The following is a 21,838-nucleotide window of genomic DNA, read 5'->3' on the forward strand; positions in this document are numbered from 1 at the left end:
CAGCCCTGTCAGGTGAAGATATGTGTGTGTGTGACAGTGTATGTTTATGTGTGAGTGTGATTGTGTGTGTCTGTGTGTCCTTATGTCATGAGTCTCCATGTGTTTTTGTGAAAGTGCTGTATGTGTGTTTTAAGTGGTAGTATGCATTGTATAGTTTTTCATGGGCTCATTTGCCATTTGGATTTGAATGTGTATTTGTGTCCTGATCCTCTGTGTGGATGGTTATTTGTGTGTGCGTGCGCGCGCGTGTGTGTGTGTGTGTGTCTGTGTGTGTGTGTGTGTGTCTGTGTGTGTGTGTGTGTGTGCGTGTGTGTGTGTGTGTGTGTGTGTGCGTGTGCGTGTGCGTGTGTGTGTGTATATGTGTCTGTGTGAATAGAGTGTCTCTGCTGAGGAGAAAGCAGCTGAGGTGAGAGAATTGGCACCATCTGACCTTTTGTCCCTGGGGGCTGTGTTTACGTACCAGTGGAAACTCAGCCCTCTCCAAACACACATTTCATAAACGAGGCCCGTCTAGGTCAGGGACAGCTTCAGAACAAACATTTATCTCCACACTCTCCAGCAGCCAGCCAAAGAAAATGCTACATCAGCACAAAAATGTAACCCAGGTTGAAGTAACCGGTTGGTCTGAGGTCGTGGCTGAATATGATCCAGTCTTCTGTTTACTTTGTTATCCTGTGCAACACAGGATTTATAGTTTGTGATGAAAAATTAGGGACATTTCCAAACCCTCGAAAAAAAACAATACTTTCATCTCTCCGTTCTGGAATTATCATCTAAAAACATTTGGGACTAGTGGGTCAGTTCAGCAGACATTCAGAGCGGGTTGTGGTCCAGCATAGACAGACATTCCTCTTGCCATGTGCTTCCTGTCTGCGCCAGTGTCTGGCCAGCTGTGTTAAGGGGCTGCAGACAGCTGTCGGGAGCAGAGGACACGACTATAGTGTCTCTCGGGTGAGAGACTGCAGAGGTGCCGCTGAGGTGCTGTTCTCGCCCATCCCAGCTGCCAAACAAATGGAGCGAGGGCTGTGTGTTTGTGTCAGTCATGCGTGCACATGCTGCTTTTGCAAGAGCGGCACTCAACTAACCGTCAGACCAGCCAGCTAGTCTGTCCCTGTCTGTCACTCAGTGTGAAGAGGCACCAGTGTGTGCATTGTTTGTAAAAAAAACCTGTTGCTCTCTCTCTCCTGTTTTTTCTCTCTGTGCCTCTGTCCTCTGCTTCTCTGTGCCCCCCCACCACTTCTCTCTCTCTCAATCTCTCTTTCCCTTTTTTCTCACTGTCTCTGTCTCTCTCTGTTTGTGCCATTAGGCCAGCTGAGTTGTGTGGCAGTAACTACAGCCAGTCTGTACCCATCCCAGTGCCCACTCAGACTCACAACTACCAGCGCATGGAGCAGAACCTGCAGAGCCCCTCCAGGTAGGTGGCTGCTTTTACACGTGCACTTCCTTCACCTCTGCTGTCCTGTCTGTCTCTTCATCTCGTGACCTCTCCCACACACACCCTCTTTTCATCTCTCTTGCTCTCATTTCCTCTATCCTATGCTCTCCATTCTTCCTGAGGCATGTGTGCTTCCTGTTATATTTTTCTCTCTCTTACCTTTGTCATCAATGCACTGTATGCCTTTGCGTTTGCCACTCTCACATTATTTCATTATTGCCTCATTGCAGGACTACATTACCCATGCAGCACTGCTGTGGCAAAGCAGGACGTTTTTCTCCTGTCCCCTCAGAGGCAGCAGCAGTGCCCACCCACCGGGGGTTGTCTGTTGGGGGCTGTAGACCTTACCAACCCTCGCCACTGGGTAAATTAAACACACATTATTCCCCAAAATGTTTTGTATCATATACACGTACTCAGAGTAGGGTGTCCTCTCCTGTGTTTATTCATGTCTAAGGATAATACAGAAAGATAATGGAAGGGACAAGAACCATGAACATACTCTCATCAATCCTGTTGTGTCATTCTTCCACAGTTGGCACCATCCCAGAGAGACCCAATCAGGTGTCTCCTCAGGGCACCAGGACTGGAATGCAGAGAGCAGGTAGGAGAGGCGACGCGCCTTCTTTGCTGTGTTCCGTTCATCAACAGCTAATCTCACCTGGAATATTTATGTAGTGTAGTTTGGTTTCCTCCGGTAGGAGGTAACCTATTGTATCTGTTAGTATTATTCTTGTACCATGGGAGTCAATGGCAGCCCCTAGAACCATATGGTAACTATTTGTGAAATTTGGCACACTCATTAAGGACAGTCTCTTCTTCATTCACACCAAGTTTCATGGCTCTCATTACACCACTCTAGCGCCACCAACAGGTCAAGTTGGACTTTTGTAGCACACGCAACTTTTGAACCGTATGACCGATTTTCAAAAATCAGGTACCATTGGATTCCCTGGATCAAGACGAATTAAACCCACCCGACGGCGTCAATTTCCGGTTATATAGATTTTCCGCTATTTCCGGTTTTATCAAAAACCTTTGAAAGCCTACTCCTCCTACAATTTTTGGCAAATCTTCATCAAAATCACCAGAGATGATCTTCAGACCTAGCCTCACAAAAGTTAGAACAGAATTTTGATCCTCACAACCGTTTGTCCGGTACAGCCACTCAAATTCAGCAGAAAAGTCGCTAAACAGGAAGTGAAGTCATATCTTGGCAAATCTTTGACAAATCAAGACCAAACTTGATATGTCACTGGAAGACACTACAACATGTTCCCATGTGCGAAGGCAACTTCATATCTTGAAAAATGATTGATATAAAGCAAATTGGATACATTGTTAACGCTAAAATAATGCTTTACACATCAACAGGTCAAAAAGTGATACTCTGATTCAATCACAAGTTCATGTGAAGACACTTGAGAATGTTTAGCACAGAAATCTGAAAAAAAGTTGACTGTAAGATGAAAAGTGGATTTTTGGTGAATATTTGAAACATGCATGCTTGGCTAATTTCTAGGGTGATTTTGAATAGAAGGTCTGCCTCTCTGCTCCTTTGCTCCTCCGCGCGTGTCTCACACACTCAGTCTCTCTTGACACACGCGCAGCATTGGTTTTACGCACACACATTCTCACAGACACACAGCTTGTTGTCAAGCACTTACATTCTCAAAGACATACAGGGTAAGCGCGCACACACAACCTCCACTCAGTCTAAACTTCAGGGCAAAAGCATTGTAAATGTTGGATTTGAAATTTAATATCCCATTGGCAAGTCTGCAGCATGGATTTTTCTATACAGTCACAAAATAAAATGTTTCCCTGGTTCGCAATGTTTGGAGGAGGAAACCGCCATCGCTGCTTGCAGCTATATTTCACTTTTGTGTCAAGGTTCCTCTCGGGGATTGAACCCGAGATGCTGGGTTTGGGGAACCAGCGCTTAACCCAGTGGGCTACAGACAGGACCCAGTTGCAGGATGTCGTTTGGAGTTTAGTGTCCTTTTATTTTCAAAAAACATAAAAACAGATACCTCCACAGGAGAAACTTGAAAAAGGCAAAAGAACAGCAAAAAGCATCAACTAAATAATATACTAAATGTAGACAATGTCACAAAGACAAGAAGCAGCTTGAGAGCTGCAGCAAGACTACGTGCTTGAGAGCACAACCAAAAACGCATGGGGACAAAAAACAATCCAACGACCAGAGAAAGAGCAGGGAAACTAGCCAGGTATTTAACTCCTGGCTAATTGTGACAATGTAACACAGGGCACATAATGGGACACAGGTGAGGGCACACAACGAGAAACAGGTGAGGGCACACAACGAGAAACAAAGGCACATGTGAACACAAACATAAAGTAAAATGTCCTTTTGGCCACTAGATGCTGTCAATGTGCCAAATTACGGCAATCGCCGCCCAAAGTCCTGACAGAACCCCCCCTCTAAGGGTCGGCTTCCAGACGACCCAAAGAAAACTCAAAAAGTCCATACCGGGTGGGTGGAGGGGGTCCAGGGTAAGGAGCCAGGACGGCGGGGACTCAGCAGGGTCAGAGTGTCTGGTGGGCGGCCGGGCGGACGGCCAAGCAAGGGCAAAGTGTCTGGTGGGCGGCCGTGCAGGCGTCCACATCGAGGCAGTGTGTCTGGTGGGCGGCCGTGCGGGCGTCCACATCGAGGCAGTGTGTCTGGTGGGCGGCCGTGCGGGCGTCCACATCGAGGCAGTGTGTCTGGTGGGCGGCCGTGCGGGCGTCCACATCGAGGCAGTGTGTCTGGTGGGCGGCCGTGCGGGCGTCCACATCGAGGCAGTGTGTCTGGTGGACGGCCGTGCGGGCGTCCACATCGAGGCAGTGTGTCTGGTGGGCGGCCGTGCGGGCGTCCACATCGAGGCAGTGTGTCTGGTGGCCGGCCGGGCGGATGGCCACAGCGAGGCAGAGTCTTGTCGGGTGGACGACCAGGACGAGGTAAACGGTCTGGCAGGCGACTGGAAGCCTTGATGGAGCTGAGGAGACCAAGATGCCTCTCCTTGGCCAGGAACTGGAAGACCGCGTCAGAGGATGAGGTCAGGGTTGTAGCACCTGCGGTGGCTGGGGTTGCAGGACCAGTCGCTGGGGTTGCAGGACCAGTTGCTGGGGTTGCCTCGGCACCGGGACAGCCAGGTTCACCGGGGCTGGCAGCACTGGATACTGGGACTGTGGAACCTAGGACAGAGGAGACAGGGGTAAGGGTGCCTGGGACGGGACCAGGAGCGCCTGGGGCAGTCCCAGCACATGGACTGCCTGGTTCACTTGGGCTGACGGCATTCGGGCTGTCTGGTTCTCTTGGGCTGGCCGCATCGGGGCTGCCTGGTTCGCTCGGGCTGGCAGCAGTCGGGCTGCCTGGTTCGCTCGGGCTGGCGGCATCGGGGTTGCCTTCTTCACCGGGGCTGGCAGCATCGGGGGTGCCTTCTACGCCGGGGCTGCCTTCTTCGCCGGGGCTGGCGGCATCGGGGCTGCCTTCTTCGCCGGGGCTGGCGGCATCGGGGCTGCCGTCTTCGCCGGGGCTGGCGGCATCGGGGCTGCCGTCTTCGCCGGGGCTGGCGGCATCGGGGCTGCCGTCTTCGCCGGGGCTGGCGGCATCGGGGCTGCCGTCTTCGCCGGGGCTGGCGGCATCGGGGCTGCCGTCTTCGCCGGGACTGCCTTCTTCGCCGGGGCTTGGTCCACTGGGACTGGGGGCCTCTAGAGCTGCTGCATCAAGGCTGGGTGCATCTGGGGCTGCGGCTTCAGGAACGGCAGCAGCCATCATCCGGAGAGCAGGGTTACGGGCAGCATCTCTCTCCAGAGCAGCAGCAATGGCGGCCTCAAAGCTGTCCATTGAAACACGGTCGTAGACCCACAACATCACCGCCTGAAAAGCCCTGAGGCTGGAGCACTCCGGGCCTTGCTTCTGCCACATTGCGGTTGCCAATGCCAAAGCCTTGCCTGAGAGCAGGATTATCATATAGGCAATTATGATAAGGAGGAGAGGGTGATGGGCCGGCAGCTGCACTCCAGATTGAACTTGAGGAGAAAACCTCTGCAGCCACCCGGATTGCCATCGTAGGGTGGGAACCGAACTGAAGGTGGTTGGTCCAGTTGTTGTTTCCGATGGTCCAGTTGTTGCTGGTGGCGAGCTAAATCTTCCTGATGGCGGTCGAGATCCTTCTGCCGCTGCACCAAGACCTGCTCGCGCTGACGCAGCGCTTCCATCGCCTGCGCCAACCTCATGTATTCCTGTTGGGCACTACCTGCTGGGTCCATGTTGCTCTGGTCGTTCTGTCAAGGTTCTTCTCGGGGATTGAACCCGAGATGCTGGGTTTGGGGAACCAGCGCTTAACCCAGTGGGCTACAGACAGGACCCAGTTGCAGGATGTCGTTTGGAGTTTAGTTTCCTTTTATTTTCAAAAAACACAAGATACCTCCACAGGAGAAACTTGAAAAAGGCAAAAGAACAGCAAAAAGGGCAAAAAGCATCAACTAAATAATATACTAAATGTAGACAATGTCACAAAGACAAGAAGCAGCTTGAGAGCTGCAGCAAGACTACGTGCTTGAGAGCACAACCAAAAACGCATGGGGACAAAAAACAATCCAACGACCAGAGAAAGAGCAGGGAAACTAGCCAGGTATTTAACTCCTGGCTAATTGTGACAATGTAACACAGGGCACATAATGGGACACAGGTGAGGGCACACAACGAGAAACAGGTGAGGGCACACAACGAGAAACAAAGGCACATGTGAACACAAACATAAAGTAAAATGTCCTTTTGGCCACTAGATGCTGTCAATGTGCCAAATTACGGCAATCGCCGCCCAAAGTCCTGACATTTTGGAGCTGGGTTGTTTTAGTTTTTGTTCCATTTTGAAATACAGGGGTTTGACAGAATCTTTTCCACTCTTAATACGCTTTTGGCGTATCCTCAAGAACTTAGTAGGGCGCTTCAGAGCTGAAAATTCCTCTTAAGCTTAAAGTGAGAAGGGGGCACGGCGGGGATATCCCTCAAAATCTTCATTAAAGTCTTGAAAGTGCTTCAAGTATTTAAAGACTGTTTCATAAACATTTGTATTCCTTTTTCTTTTCTTTTTAACTCTTCCTTTCCCCTTGAACCTGGATCAGACCTGAGCCCTAAGTACAAGATTCAGACTCCGGTCTCACCCCAGCACCACACAGACTTGGGAGCCGATGCCCCACAGAGTCATAGGAAGAGGACCCACAGGCAGAGTCCTGACCCCACAATGCCTAAAGTGAGTCTCTAGGTTCAGAGTAAGAATATTAAGAACATAAAAATGACTTAGACATACCTTAGGATCGAAAGAGGTCAGCGCTTGCGTACCACTGTTGTTATGTACAGTGCCTTGCATAAGTATCCACCCCCTTGGATATTTTACCCTTTAATTGCTTTTATAAATCAATCATGGTCTATATAAATCGTGTTTTTTCACCAAGAATTTCAATTAAATAAAAATTATGTAAAATAAGTGATTGCATAAGTATCCCCCCCCCCCCCCCCCCCCCTTTAAGTCAGTGTTTAGTAGATGCACATTTGGCTGCAATCACAGCAATGAGTCTGTGTGGATAAGTCTCAATCAGGCTTGCACATCTGGACACTGCAAATGTACTCCATTCTTCTTTGCAAAACTGATCAAGCTCTGTCAGGTTGCACTTGATTTATAAAAGCAGTAAAAGGGTCAAACATCCAAGGGGGTGAAGACTTATGCAAGGCACTGTAACAGCACATTAACTCAAGTAGTACTCTTAAAGACCCGCTCATACAGTACACATAGTTGAGACTGTAACGCCATAACTGTGATGTCTTCATGTCCCCTCTGCCGTGTGTCCCAGGGTGACCTCAGCAGACGACCCAGTTCCCAGAACTTGGGTTCCGCATTCCTGTGCCCTCGCACCCGCACCATGCCCAACCTAAAGGAGCTGGATGGAGGCCAGGGCACCATGCCCACTCTGACCAGACACGGCGTGGAGAGGAGGGGAGAGTGTGTGAAGAGGTAGAGTACACACACACACACACACACACACACACACATGGCCTAATGTAAACCAAGCGGTGACCTAGAAGTGTGAGGCTGTGAAAACTTACATGGATGTACTCTTCTGGGAAGAAGACATTTTTTCCTTGTGGATTCTGCTTAGGGTTAGCAGGGTTCCCACACATCCTGGAAAACCTGGAAACGGTTGACCAACTTTCTAGTCATGGAAAACGATAGAAAAAGTGAAATGTCCTGGAAACCTTCTCCTCATTTTCCTTTACCTGGGAACTAACTACTACACTGTCTATTAGACCCCTCTCAAGTAGCAGTCAAAGTTTTTGAAAGGACAGGTGCTAGTGCAGAACAAATCAAGAAAAACAAAAAAGAATATTAGTGTGGGAAAGTAGACTCCTCGTTCATGTTCTAACATTGCATTAATGCTAATATGCAGATGGCTGCTTTGTGCGTGTTTTTTACATAGGTCGATGAGCACAGGCCGCCTATCAGACATGTTGCTGAAGGCTGTGTTTGGAGCACAGCTGGATCGGGGCAGCACAGACAACCTCAATATGGAGAGACCCATGGACACAACAGGTACACACAAACACACACACAGACACACACACGCACACACACACACACACACACAAACACACAAACACATCCACACACATGCACACATGCACCCTTACAAGTTGACTACATACAATCTGATTGACACCTGTTAATGCTACAAAGAAGCTTATCTCTTAGTGAGCTGTGCTGTGTTCTCCTCCCCTGGTTGCAAACACATTCCTACTAAGGCATGAGAACGCTTTAGCTCAAAGTGACCCAGTGAAGGGAAAGTACAATTCTGTCCAAAATAACCGCCGGCCCAGCTTGGTCCCACAAAAACGTTATGTATTAATGTAGTCCATCTCTCTGGTCTTTCTCCCTTTTGTCTCTTCTCTCTTTGCTTGTCTTTGTCCCTTCCTATCATTCTTGCTACTACCTCCACTCTCTGCCCGTCTCTCCAACCCCTCCACCTCACAACGGTCTGTCTTACCGTCTCTTGATGGCAGTAGGGGTGATGGGTAGTCCCTCTCGGGTCGTCTTCACAGTGGGCTCCCCCAGCTCAGGTCCCTCTCCTCCCCTGACCAGCAGGCCTAGGCTCCTCACTGGTATGTAGCCTACAGCACACAGTCACATACCAAGTAGGGCTATTAAGTAATGAGAGTAATGCTGGAATTTAATTGTAATGATAAAAGCTCGTTATACTTGTATAACTCGTATGTACTTTTAATAAGTCTCGTTATTTAATAGCCACAGCTCGTATGTCTCGGATGAATGAACAACTTGACACGCAGATACAACCTCTGTGCATCTGAATTGAATTTGAATTTGTCGGCTAGCTCACTCTCATTCCCTACAACTGAAAATAAAATATACAAGAGAACATAACTACTCACATTAATACTCTTAATTGTACTGCTAAAGTGGCATTTTTGACAATTTGTGACAAAAATGCATGTTTCAGTATGTTTCAGCAACTGATGCACATCATTTTCTATAGAAGTTATATTTTGTTTGCCTACCAAAAAGCAAAAGGCTGCTATATTTGATCCACACTTGTGTAGTTTATTTCTGTATTCTAAAATCTCTAAATCTCTGACTTCTGTGCTCTCGTGCAGTGGGCTCGTCCAGCCCGGTTAGTCCAGGCTGGACCTTCGGGGGTCGGCAGACCAAAACAGGAGCGCAGGGGGAGGGCTGCGACTGCTCCCCAGACCCCAACACCAGCCCCCTGAGCAGGGGCGTCGCCTTCGAGCCCCCAGAGCTGCCAGAGGACACTCTGATGGAGGTGTGTATCTGAGGTTTCACAGTCACTTGCTTGCTTTCTCTATTCCTTACTGAAGTTCCAAGAAACAAATACAAAGAAATGAAAATATATATTTTTGATGTAGTCTTAATTACCTCAGTTTCAGAGCTTCAAATAGAACTGATGTGAGCCTTTGAAGAGTAGGAGGCGTGTTAAGAGGGGATAGTGACCTAGTTTTGCTCTGCAGTCAATCAATTTGAGAATCTCGAAATACCTTATTTGTCCCTCGTCCTCTCACAGCAAGAGCACACGGATGCAGTAGGCCAGCTGCGCTTCGTCTTGGCCTTCTCCCACTGCATCATGGAAATCGCTGCTGCAAAGGACCCTGGGATCGAGACGTGCGATGCCCCAGATGCCTCGTTCCTGGAGCAGAGCATGGTGGCTGACCAGATCAGCTTGCTGAGTCGAGAATGGAGGTGAGGCCAGAAAGGGGTTATCATGAAACGTCCATGGGGTGCCCAGTACTGTGGAGATCGCCTTATCAGTTGCTTTATTAGATGAATCAGTCATAATTCTAATTATCTCCTTGATAGCATTCTAGTAGTTTGTGTTAGTTCAATCAGACCTTATAGAAACACACACACACACATTTACATAATATACTGTATATATATATATATATATATAACTATAGTCCCAGTATGACATTATTGGAAATTATCGATCAAGAGTGGCTTTATGCTTTAACCCTGTGTGTGTGTGTGTGTGTCTGTGTGTGTGCGCGCGTGTATGTGTGTGTGTGTGTGTGTGTGTTTGTACCTCAGCTATGCTGAGCTGCTGGTCCTGTATATGAAGAGTGCTGAACTGCTGTCATCTGCACTGCATACTGCCATGGAGGACATCAAGCAGGGCAAACTCTACGCCTCCTGCACCGTCAAACAGGGTGAGAAAGCACCAGAGGCACACACACACACACACACACACACACACACACACACACACACACACACACACACACACACACACCTGCAAAGACAGTCAACAACTGGTTTGTTGATTTTTACCTATATACGTATATATGCTATACTCTACTTACATATGCATACACTGTATATGTATATGTACAGTATATATGATATATATATATATATATATTCAGATTATTGAATATCTTTGTCAGTAACATTAATGTATATATTGGATACAAATGAAGTATAATATATATCATCTGGCATGTGTTTTTCTGTGTGTGTAGTGGTGCGTAAGATGAATGAGCTGTACAAGTCCAGTGTGAGCTCGTCTCGCTCCCTCAGTGCCCGGCTGCAGCTGTTCTTCACCACCAAGCAGAGGCTCATGGACCGCATCAACAGCATCACGGCTGAGAAGCTCATCTACGCACACGCTGTGAGCATGGTATGTACCCTCAATGCATTGTTTTCTCCACATAGCCTGAACCCCATTAAGTTGTTAAAATGGCAGACTTCACACAGTGTGAAATGAAATGTGAATTCGTAGCTACAGTTCAATTGCATTTTTGAAATTTTATTTGAACATTTAACCTAAAGTTGTTAGGTCAGGCAGTGGTGAAGATGTGGTACAAGTTCTGGAGGGAATGTGCTCTGGATGAATGATGTCTGGGTCATGTAATATCTCTGTTGAATTCAGTAAAGTACAATTTAATTGCACAGCCCTGTGGTCCTGTACAGTTAATCAGCAGGCTTTCTCTCTTTCTCCCTCTCTCTCTCTCTCTCTCTCTCTCTCTCTCTCTCTCTCTTCCTTTCCTTCTCTCTCTCCCTCTCTCCCTCCCTCTCTCTCTCACGCTCTCTCTCTCTCTTGTGTGCAGGTACAGTCCACAGCCCTTGATGAGATGTTTCACCAGGGTGAGGCCTCAGTGGAGCGCTACCATAAAGCCCTGCTGCTTATGGAGGGGCTCACATTCATCATTACTGATCCAGCAGACATAAACAACATCGACAAATGTGAGTGACCACACACACAAACATACACACACACACACACGCACAAATTGATTGAGAGTGACTCAGACATTATGCTCTCAGGGACATAGACATGTTTACATTCGATTGGACACATGTACGCCTGAGACGACACATGCTCTTACAAACTCATTAACTAAAGCACCTTGAGACTTATTTGTTTGTTAACGTGTGCTTTATAAATAAAATGCATTATTATTGTTATTATTATTATTATTATTATTAATATTAAGTGTGGTGCAACTACTTGTCTATCCGTGCAGGTAAACAGTGCATAGAGAGGCGCCTCTCTGCCCTACAGCCTGGAACATACGTCTGAAGGAGGGCGTTAAACGCCAGTCCATGTCCATCTTTGCTCTCGCCTTCGCCAGCATCACTGCCACCTCCATTCTCCTCTCTTTTCCTTTTGTAGATGATCATTTAGGAAGTGCTTCCACCCTGGTGTTGGTGAAGGTGAGATAGTAACCCTCCAGCTGGTGTCTCTTGATCAAAGATGAATGGTTAGATTACTTTCCTGGCGCGCAAAGACTTGCACCTGTGGGGGAGCACGCTCTAAGCTTACCCTTGGCAAGCAGCTGGCTGTCTCTCCGGTGTCTTTGGAGAATTCATGAAGCCACTTGGCTGCCACATGTCCTTGACTCAGTTGTCATTGTTGGGGCTGGAGAAACAGTGGTATTCTGTATGATCACTCCCAGGTCGATTAACCAGGAGAGTGGAATCACATTATTATTAACAGGGTATATCAAGGAGGGATTTGACCAAAATATTGCCCATGCATAACAGACAGCAGTGAGAGAGGGAAACAGTATGGTCGTTGAGTCACATTGAACTTTTGATACTTGATTTCTGTTAGACATTGAATCAGGCAATATTCTTTCCTTACAACCACTTGCAGCATCAGAATGATTTACCAGGGTGCTGGGCACTAATTCAAGTGGATTACAGATTTGCACAGCTCTTTTTGCAGTTACAAATAAGCCCTAATATTCTACACTGCAGAGTGCATGTTCATGACATGCCTGTGTGTTTTGGAACGAATGGACACTGAATTAGCAATGCTGAATTGCATTAAGTTATGCAGTGTTTAATGCCAAGTTGTTGAATGTCATGAAAGATGTCTTTTTGGGTAAATAGGTATTTCATACCCAAGCATGGGAGAAATTAATAGAACAGCACTTTATGCACAAAACCTACTGTGTACAAAACTCTTTTATTTCTCTACTGCTTTCAATCTGCCCTGTCGGAAAACAACATGGCTTCCATTCTTTGGCAGTGTCCCATTAAATGTAGCATCCTGATTTTATTGAATGTGATTGGCTTGATATTGTTGTTCTTTTTATCCTCAGATTTTGTCTAGTATGTAATTTGTGTGTCATTTTAGGTCTAGTGTGAAACTGATTTTATTTATTTCATTTAGATAGAGGTGTTTACAATGTTTTATTTGGCTTTGATACCAAAGGAATGCATATTTAAGTTTAGCTTTGAGTTGGGTGTGAACTTTTAGCATGTAGGTTTTTTTTTTTTTTTAAAGAAACTGTTACTAATTGTTTTAGGAACTGTTTCGCTCCTTGCTCATTATATATATTTGTGAAGGTTCTTCTGTGTTTGAAAGTATCCCTGACTTTGTTGAAGGAATGGATGAAAAGGCCATGTTCAACAGTCAAACACCTAAAAAACTGAAAGTAGAATAGCATGTATCTTAAAATATGTTTATCAAAAATCATGGACAGTGTAACTCTTACCAAAGCATCCCATCTGCTGCCTCGCCTTAACTAAAGCAAGTTCCTCTCGTCTCAACAACACATGCTGTATGCTTTGGATAATGTCGCCCTCTAGACACGAACACAGGTCCTGCCATTTCCCCTGTGTGTGTGTGTGTGTGTGTGTGTGTGTGTGTGTGTGTGTGTGTGTGTGTGTGTGTGTGTGTGTGTGCACGTCGCACTCAAATGCCTTCTCAGAATTCATGTTGACAATCATGACAGGGTTAGGAAAGTTTGTATTGTTATACCGTAGCAGGAATTGCAAGCTTGCAGTGCATACCGTACCAAATGTTTGCACTAGTGCTAAAATATTCATCAGCACAGATCATGATTAAATATGTCTTTCAATAAAAAAGTAAAATTACCAAAACAGATTTAATCTGTTTAATTTTTTCCCCCATGAAAACCACATATGAAGTGTTTTGTATTGTTGAGTGTTTTCTTATTGTTTTGTGATGGGGCGTTTGTACTTGAGTTGTTAATGATTGTTTCTGACACAACCTGGATGTAAGGATGCACAGAACACTGTAACAGTGATGACAAAATGAATTATGTACTTTTTTTATTTCCAGGCAAAAGATATTTGTAAATTAATTGCTGCAGTATTTATATTGTTTGTATGTAAATGTTGTTTTGAAGCCAAAATCAAATTCGCATTTTGACGCATGTATATTTGAGTTTGAAATAAAGAAGTTTGCTTTGTACCTTTTAAAAATGTACTGTGTTTTTCGCAAATTTCTCTGAACTTAATGTAAACTCAGTGTTTTTCTGGCTTTGGCCATTTCCAATTGCACAAACTGTTTTTTATTTAATTAACAGGCTACTAAAGTTGTTGGTGGGATTAATCTATTTTTAATAATTAAATTCACTACAGCTATCCTATACATACATTTAAGCCTACATAAAACAGACAATGCAGAGGTTACTGCAAAATGTAAGGATGGTCGTTTTTGTGTGTGTTTTTTATTTTTATTTTTTTTACTGTTTATAAAGATAGCCGATAACGGTGCCATACATATAGGCTGCTAATTTTAATCCTTATCAATTCTTTGAGATATCTGTAACAACCCAATCCTACCCCCCGTTCCAAAGGTGCCTCCTTGCCTCCTTCATGCCTCCTTCCTTCCTTCATTACTTCTTATTAAGAGAGCAAGGAGTGTCCCATTGCTCTTAAACCTTCATTTCCGCTTTTGTCGACTCCTTGAAATACGTCACATAACGGTCGTTTTTCAAGTGAGGGTCTGAGCTTCCTTGATGCCCTAATGGCGGCATTATTACCCATAACTCTGTGCGCCATTCCCAACCAGAGCTTTTCGGTTTATTTTGAAATCAATGGCGGACCTAATGGCTATGGTGGCTATGATAGCAGAGTCAGAAGACCACAAGGCTACAGACCATAAATGTACATATCAGCAGTAATTAAACAACTGTACTGATATTAAATGTACTAATAACATGCCATTCTCAAATTAAAGCCAGTGACATGAGTATTTTTGGTGGTTATTCACGATGTATACCGAGTTAGCATACCTAGCTAGCCTAGCTTGGTAGCATTACCATTGGTTCTGAATGGCAGTTATGCTAAGCAGCTGGCTATCTCCCCCACCTGGGACTGTACAAAGGGCTATTTTACCACCCGGGAATAGCCCGTTAGTGCACTTTTAATCGGACACTTTTCGCTTGACTAGCGGGGGCAATTATGCCGTGATTGATTAACAAAGAATTGTCTGAATTCGTTAGGTAGGTATACGTTAGCCATGTCGATGTCAGTAGCTTATTATGATTGCTCGCTTGCTAAGTGACGGCACCACACACACTGCAGTCTGACAGAGCGCGCTAGTGCGAGCAGATACGTACACACAGCGTGATGATGCCACATCCTCTCTGATTAGAGTGTCCCAAATGTTGAAAATGAACGGTCTCTTGATCTCTCACCACTGAGGGCATCGAGGAGTCGGGGCATCGAGGAGTCAAGAGGGGGAGTCAAGAGAGCTCTCTTAGAAATGGAATGCAGTGACAGTCCTCTACCCGATCCTAAATATCCTTGCAGAACATAACGAACATTAGGCGGAACAGAACCCTTTCAATAGCACATCTCTTTGTGTATCATTGGACACCGTGTGTGCTTCTGATACATGGTTGGTCTACAGGCCTGTCAATTGAAATGAGCCATGAGTATGACCCCTCGTTGAAGAACTTCCGGGTTTAGTCAGAATAATGAAAAACTAAGGTGGCTACCGCCATGTTTCTGAATGGAATATCTCAGGAGCATTTATTGCATTTTTAAGAATTTATCGTCATTACAGGATTCATTACCTGTTGCTACCGGTTTGTTAAGCTAACCGGAATTTGGAGTGTTTATGTTTCGTCCGCGGAAGTGTTATTTGTTGCAGGTGAGTGTACATGGACAGGGTGGTGTTTTGTGTTTAGCATCTGGTGTGCCGCGCTAACCAAATAAGCTAACCGTAAGCTTTTATAATTATTTCCCTTTTGGGTTGACTCTTTGTAGTTTAATTAATGGCTTCAGTGCGTTGTACAAATAATTAACAATCATTCTCATCCCTCTCCGCTTTGCTATTGCATATATTTAAACATATACCGCACTTTTAACATACAGCGCCCGTTAGCAAGGCCGCCTGTGTTGTTCACGTCTAGGCCTTACTATAGCCCTCTATAGGGACCATAGCGACATAGCACTATCGCCATATAACGTATCTATCGAGACGTCAATTGAGTGGAGGGTTGCAGTTACCAAGGGAGGAACTGTTTTTCAATAGTACCTAAAGGTTATTTAGTGGGTTTTGTTAGCCTCCCCTTTTTCAACTGATCCGAAATAGCCCTTTTTAAATGAATCTTTTCTCAATCAGCCTGTACCATAATGAGATACTGGACTGTTGTTAATAATTAGAACTAAGTTCACACACATTGGCTAAGGAATTACCTGATTCTTCAGGCTCATGTTAAGTACAACGTGAATATAAACATAAAAGTATCTTCTTTTTGGTCAGTGTTGCTTGACCATTACTTTGGTGTGTGCATTAAAGTTTGTAAAGCTGCTAGATGGATATATTAATTTAAAAGGCCCACAGCCTATATTTCTGTATGGACATTCTCATTGTCATCACTACAGCAGACTGGCCATGAATTTATAAGCAGCAACTAACAAATCTTTAGTTTGTGTGTGAATCTGTTATCCTGTCTGGTCTAGATCTACAAGAATAATTAAGTACATTTAACTGACATTTGTTCATGTACATGGTAATAAAATTGTGCCAATTCCTCTTCTAGACTATTCCTTCAACATAACTGTAGAACTGCGCAATGCACCATGGAGGAGGACCACCAAATGTCCAGCGGCAACTACAGCGACCTAAGTCCACAACAAATTCAGAGGCTGAGGAGCAGCAGCAGCAGCAGCCCCTGGCGGTAACTCAGCAACAGCAAGTTGCCACCAATCACCCACAGTCACTAGTGACTTCATTCACCTCTGCCACCGCCACCGCAGCGAGTCCCTCCGCCCCACAATCCCCCAATTACCAGATCATCATGAGCCGCAGTCCGGTGACAGGCCAGAACATGAACATCCTGCAGAATCAGATCACCATCACACCCCTACCCCTTCAGAACCCAGCGTCGCCAGGCTTCCAGCACCAGACCTCGCAGTGGGCCCCTTCCTACATCCAGGTGACCTCACCGCTTCCCCAGACCCTGCAGCCCCAGAGCCCCACTCAGCACAGTCCTCTTCCACTGCAAGTGGTTCCTCGGCCTGGAGCTCCAACCACCACTGCAGCCACGCTGGGACAGGGCTCCTCGCTGGAGTTGGTGGAGGGTGGCTTGCTGGTCCGCGGGTTCACCCTCGGGAGCCCTAATGGAAGTAGTGGGCACTTCTGTTATCCGGAGGGCCCAGGGCTGCCCTCTGCGCAGGTCCAGCTGACAATGTCTGGTGCAGCTGGAGGAGCGCGTGAGAGGAGGCTCTCGCAGCCACACTCTCAGACCGGAGGCACCATCCACCACCTGGGGCCTCAGAGCCCCGTAACTACAGGCTCTGCTCTCCAGACTCTGGGCAGCCCGGGGCACATCACCACCTCCAACCTGCCCCCCCAGATCAGCAGCATCATCAAGGGCCAGCTGGCACGCCCCATGATTTTCGAGAAGCCTGCCCAGGGCATGGCGGCTGGTGTTGGGGCAGCCACGGCAACCTCGTTCGGACTGCCCAACCAGATTCCCCCTTCCAGCCCGTCTCTCGCCAACCCTCTGCAGGGCCTTTCAAGCATGCCCCTCACGTCCGTCGGAGCCTCTGTGAAGAAGATGGCTTCCAAGAAGCTGGAGGAGATTGTGCCGGCCACCCCCGAGGTGGCCCAGCTAAGGAAGCAGTGCTTGGAGCACCACGGCAAGAAGATGGAGGGCATGAAGGAGGTCTTCAAGGAGTACCTGATCGAGCTGTTTTTCCTCCAGCACCTGCAAGGCAACATGATGGACTACATGGCCTTCAAGAAGAAGCCGTGCGTCCCCCTCTACACCTACCTGAGGCAGAACGACCTCGACTTGGAGGATGAGGAGGACGAGGAGGAGCAGTCTGAGGTTATCAATGATGAGGTAGGAGAGAGATGTGCACATGCGTTTCAGGCTTCCTCGTCAGTCCTGCTCCGCGCTCTCAGTTTGCACCTTTTCCCTCCCCCACGATAGTGAATGTGTAACCAATAGGTTCTCTCTGCAAAAAGGCGAGATCTTTCAAAGGCCTCTCGGGGATCGAGGCTCCATATCAGGAAAGGGTTGTCCCCACCAACCACACTCACGAAACACACGTCCCTTAGTGTGCGCAGTCAGCGTTCAGCTCCTAGGTCAGCGCGGCGGTAGTGAGAGGTTGTTTTTTAGCACGTTCGTTTAGATGTTTAGCCCTCAAACACACGTTTCCATGCCAACCCCCCTCAGGTGAAGGTCGTGACCGGAAAGGACGGACAGACAGGGACTCCAGTTGCCATAGCGAAGCAGCTCCCACCCAACGTATCGGCCGCCTTCTCTGCTCAACAGCAGCAGTTCCAGGTGATGGAGACTCGAGTAGAATTTTGACGTTAGATGTTTTTTTTTTTGGATGCGTTGCATAGAATACATCGCCATTGTAATGCATCTTTCCATCATCATCATCATCAGCTTTGTGAAGTAGGGGATTAGTCTGAATAGAAAAAGTTGTTTCATAGTGGTTCATACCTCAGCTTGTCGTTTGTTCAGGCTCATGCATGACCTGCATGTATCATTTGCCTGTTCCCTTTCTTGGTTTTTGTACCACAATTGATGGTAATATCACATTGACACCATACTACTGTGCACTTGGAACATAAAGGATCAAGCATACAGTGGAACATTATAAATCTTTTGCTATAGGACGGCAATTGCTTTGCAAGCATCAAAGAGACTGCTTAACTTAGTAAAGTGCTGAGCAATTCGGTGACCAGGAGAATTTGCCTTTGAAGTCCAAAAGTCTTTCTTATCGTTTCGGGCTTCTTCCTCTGTAACTTTTAAAAGAAAAGACACCTCTGACATGACTGCGATCTATAACACAATCTGCCTTTAATCCCAGTGCTTGTATGGTTTTCTTCACTGTAAACTTCAAATGTGCCCAAATGGTAGAATTAAACCATGCAAATTCGGACCACCACCAGCAGCACCAGCAGCAGCAGCAGGTGCAGCAGCAGTATCCTGGTTGTGAAGCCAAGTTGACATAGTTTCCCTGACTGAAGCTTTCTGGGTTTTTTTCAGGTGCACCAGGCGGGTGCTGGGGGCGGCCTCTCCAACCCCATGGATATCGAGATCTTAAAAAGGCAGCAGGCACTGGCTCAAGCAGGTAGGGTGTCACCAGTGGACGAAGCACAGGATTTTATTTTTTTCTTTTCTATTTTTTTTCCTTTTGTTTTCTTTCCTACCCCCTTTAGTTTTCTCCAATTCCTCTGCCTTTCCTTGTTTCCTTTTCTTCCCTCAGATTGCTTCTGCTTATACTTGGCACCTTACACCAGCGCTTTGTGTTTTGAGCCTGTAATTTGGGTATGGGGTTGACAGGGATGTACTGGCGCCCTAACCCCTATGGCTGAATGTGCGCAGAGGCTCTTTGCTCTTTGCCAAGTGTACTTGTGTGTGTGTATGTGTGTGTTCACATGCGTGTGTGTGTGTGTTTTATTTCATTTTTTATTTTCCGTTACGAGGGTGTTGTGTGTTCTACACCCCAGATCAGGCTAAGAGATCCCGGATTGAAGTCGGTCGCCACGGGTTGATTTTCCAGCATCCTGCTGTAGCTCCTTTAGGATCACCTGGCGTGCCGCTCCAGCAGCTTATGCCAACAGCGCAAGGTAGGAATGCCGCTGGGGGTCGCCAAGGCTGGTTCTTGTTTTCTTATTGCTTAAGTTTCCGATGTGCGATCGGAGCCATCCATGTCAAGCAAAATATCCACTCTTTTGGAGAAAGCTCCAGCCCTTCATAAGCAGCCAGTCACCTGTCATCCCGTCGCAAGATCTACCCCCTGACATCCTGCCTTTCTAGTGTGATTGTCCAAATGGCAGTCGGGGAAAGACAGGGAAGAAGAACCAAGTCACGAAGACCACAAAGGATCAATCCTACGTGTTCTTAAATGGAAGACGCCATGTCTTTATTTTGTCTTTCATGTATTGTTTGGTTTTGTCCGAATCATCCCGCTTCATCCATTCCTTGTGTTGGTTCTGATCTTCTTTGCCCGAAATTTACCTTTCCCGTGCTGCTGCATTTGGCTAATTGGAAGAAAAAGGTCACTCGACGAAAAAAAAACAGAAGAGCCGAAAAAAACAAATGAAAAAAACATCAAAGCGCTTTCCAGCGATCCATATTTGTGCGCGCAAAATTATTTTGTGTTAATTCTCATTTTTTCGTTGGTTCTTACTTTGTTAGTAAGCGTCATATCCACTCCTCTTCCCATGCTCTTCTCCCTCTTTCCCAGAACTCATCATGTCCGTATTGTCAACCTGGATTATCAGTGCATCTCCGTCCTCTTGTGTCCGCCATCTAAAGGCTGTTGTTTTTATTCCTGAGTTCTTCAGCCATCATCATCTTTTGTTCCATTTTTCCCTTACGTTATTGTCTCCAGTTCTGGTTCGACTTGGCTTCTTTCCCTCAGTTGTCGGCAGGGAATATCCTTAGGCCAGATACCCTCCCAGAAAAGAAACGAGGAAAAAAACAACCCTCTGTTGACCTGTGTGTGTTTTGTTTTTTGTTCTGTCCGTGTCCTCTCCTACTGAGGAGTTCTGGTGTGTCTATATCTCAGTGCCTCAATGGCTGACCTCAGCCGGGTCTCTTGCTTCATGCGCGGGCATCCTGATGGTTGTGTATCTGAGTGATGCCCGTGTCTGTTGGCATCTTCAGTGTCCGTATGCCTGCAGGCAGAGTTGTGCTTCTGTTGCCCGTGCAGCAAAATCTTGCCCATCCCAACCCTGCTTCAGGCCACACCCTCAGCTGTTTTTGTGCGTCTCCTTGTGTACCCTCCCTTCCCTTCCCCTCCACACCTCTGCTCTGCAATGTTTTAAGGCTCCCCCCAAATAGGACGAGACGATTGAAGCAGCCGTAGTACCTTGTGCTTCATGCTTGCCATATCTGTGGTGTCTTTGTGCTTACTGTTATCCTTTCCATTTCCCTTCCTTTTTTCTCCTCTGTTCTCTTTTTCAGTTTGCTTTCTTTTATTTTGTTCTTTAAACCTTTTTCTTTTTTTAACTGAAGTCTTGTGGAAGTAAATGCATGGATTGATATCAGTAGAATCATTGTTTGATAAAAGCAGTTATTTAATTTTTTCATTAACATGACCATGATGGTTTCTGTCACTAGAAACATGTAGATTCCACGATATGTGTTTTTTATGATTTCTAATATTAGTCATTGTACATTTCTAGTTGTCATTAGTTATCACCTTAGTAAGTATTCGTTTTAGTGAATATTTGTTTTAAATATTTATACATCACTTCACGCTCTCCAATTATGTCTCCCAGTGGGACTTAAAAGTTATAGAACTGCTGGATAGAAATGATCTGATCTCCAAAGCAACAAAAGCAGCGATTCAGAATTGTCCCCATACTACCTTCAGAGGGAAGAATGTCCCCACTCTGTCCCAGCTCAAGTGTGTGTTGGTAGTAGAGTAATACTTTTTGTCTTAGATTGTGTCTGTAAGACAACTAAGTGTCAGAATGCCGTTAATGGTGCAATGCTAGAATGCTGCAATGGCTCGAGGCAATGAAAAGGGATCTCTTCTGGACCCCCTCCTCGCTTCCCTTCTTCATATCCTCCTCTGTTTACTCTTCCTGTCCCTCTTATCTCTCCATCTAACCCATCCAACTCTCTCCTCCGCACCCTGACCTGCTCGACATGCTCCTCGGCACCCCCCTTCCTCCCCCAGGCGGCATGCCCCCGAATCCTCAGACGGTGCAGATCGCTGGCCAGAAGCCCATCCAGCAGCAGTACGACCCGTCCAAGGGCCCTCCCGTGCAGAACGCGGCCAGCCTGCACACCCCTCCACCCCAGCTGCCCAGCCGCCTCCCCCAGTTGGGGCTTTCCATGGCAGGATTGCCCCTGGCCCTGTCTCAGCAGCAGCAACAACAGCAGCAGCAGATGGTGCTGGAGGCCCAACCAACCGGCGCCGCCCTGCAGGGCCAGGTGAAGTTGCAGGGGCTGCAGGCAGCAGGGGCAGCGGCAGCGGGGGCCGTGCTGGCAGCGGTGAACCCACACGCGCAGCTCCAGGCGCAGCTGCAGCAGCAGATGCAGCAGGGCCTGCACATCCAGCTCCAGCAGCAGATCCAGCAGCCTCAGAGCATGCTGCAACCTGGGCAGGCGGTGAGTCACCA

The 21,838-nt window shown here is 46.8% G+C and overlaps 2 protein-coding genes across 4 annotated transcripts in view; both read left to right on the top strand.

Annotated features, from left to right (window-relative positions):
* ulk1a (unc-51 like autophagy activating kinase 1a) overlaps nt 1-13,696 on the top strand; it is a 26,992-nt gene extending 13,296 nt beyond the window's left edge. The window contains exons 15-28 of one of the 2 annotated variants that reach the window (XM_080852223.1): nt 1-12; nt 1,307-1,414; nt 1,666-1,799; nt 1,971-2,039; nt 6,569-6,696; nt 7,295-7,455; nt 7,919-8,031; nt 8,499-8,597; nt 9,108-9,274; nt 9,533-9,708; nt 10,057-10,175; nt 10,488-10,645; nt 11,076-11,211; nt 11,493-13,696. The exon at nt 1-12 is cut by the window's left edge and continues 72 nt beyond it. In XM_080852223.1, the coding sequence (XP_080708349.1) occupies nt 1-12; nt 1,307-1,414; nt 1,666-1,799; nt 1,971-2,039; nt 6,569-6,696; nt 7,295-7,455; nt 7,919-8,031; nt 8,499-8,597; nt 9,108-9,274; nt 9,533-9,708; nt 10,057-10,175; nt 10,488-10,645; nt 11,076-11,211; nt 11,493-11,548 (1,636 nt within the window). In that variant the 3' untranslated portion in view covers nt 11,549-13,696. The remainder of the gene's footprint in view (nt 13-1,306; nt 1,415-1,665; nt 1,800-1,970; nt 2,040-6,568; nt 6,697-7,294; nt 7,456-7,918; nt 8,032-8,498; nt 8,598-9,107; nt 9,275-9,532; nt 9,709-10,056; nt 10,176-10,487; nt 10,646-11,075; nt 11,212-11,492) is intronic. The other variant, XM_080852224.1, reaches the window with a different exon arrangement.
* A 1,547-nt stretch (nt 13,697-15,243) lies between these two features.
* The window catches only part of ep400 (E1A binding protein p400), a 35,180-nt gene continuing 28,585 nt past the window's right edge, over nt 15,244-21,838 (top strand). For both annotated transcript variants that reach the window (XM_080852068.1, XM_080852069.1), the window contains exons 1-4: nt 15,244-15,382; nt 16,278-17,585; nt 18,747-18,831; nt 21,394-21,827. In XM_080852068.1, the coding sequence (XP_080708194.1) occupies nt 16,311-17,585; nt 18,747-18,831; nt 21,394-21,827 (1,794 nt within the window). In that variant the 5' untranslated portion in view covers nt 15,244-15,382; nt 16,278-16,310. The remainder of the gene's footprint in view (nt 15,383-16,277; nt 17,586-18,746; nt 18,832-21,393; nt 21,828-21,838) is intronic.

This window comes from Sprattus sprattus (assembly GCF_963457725.1).
Source record: "Sprattus sprattus genome assembly, chromosome: 15".
Classification (NCBI taxonomy): Eukaryota; Metazoa; Chordata; class Actinopteri; order Clupeiformes; family Clupeidae; genus Sprattus; species Sprattus sprattus.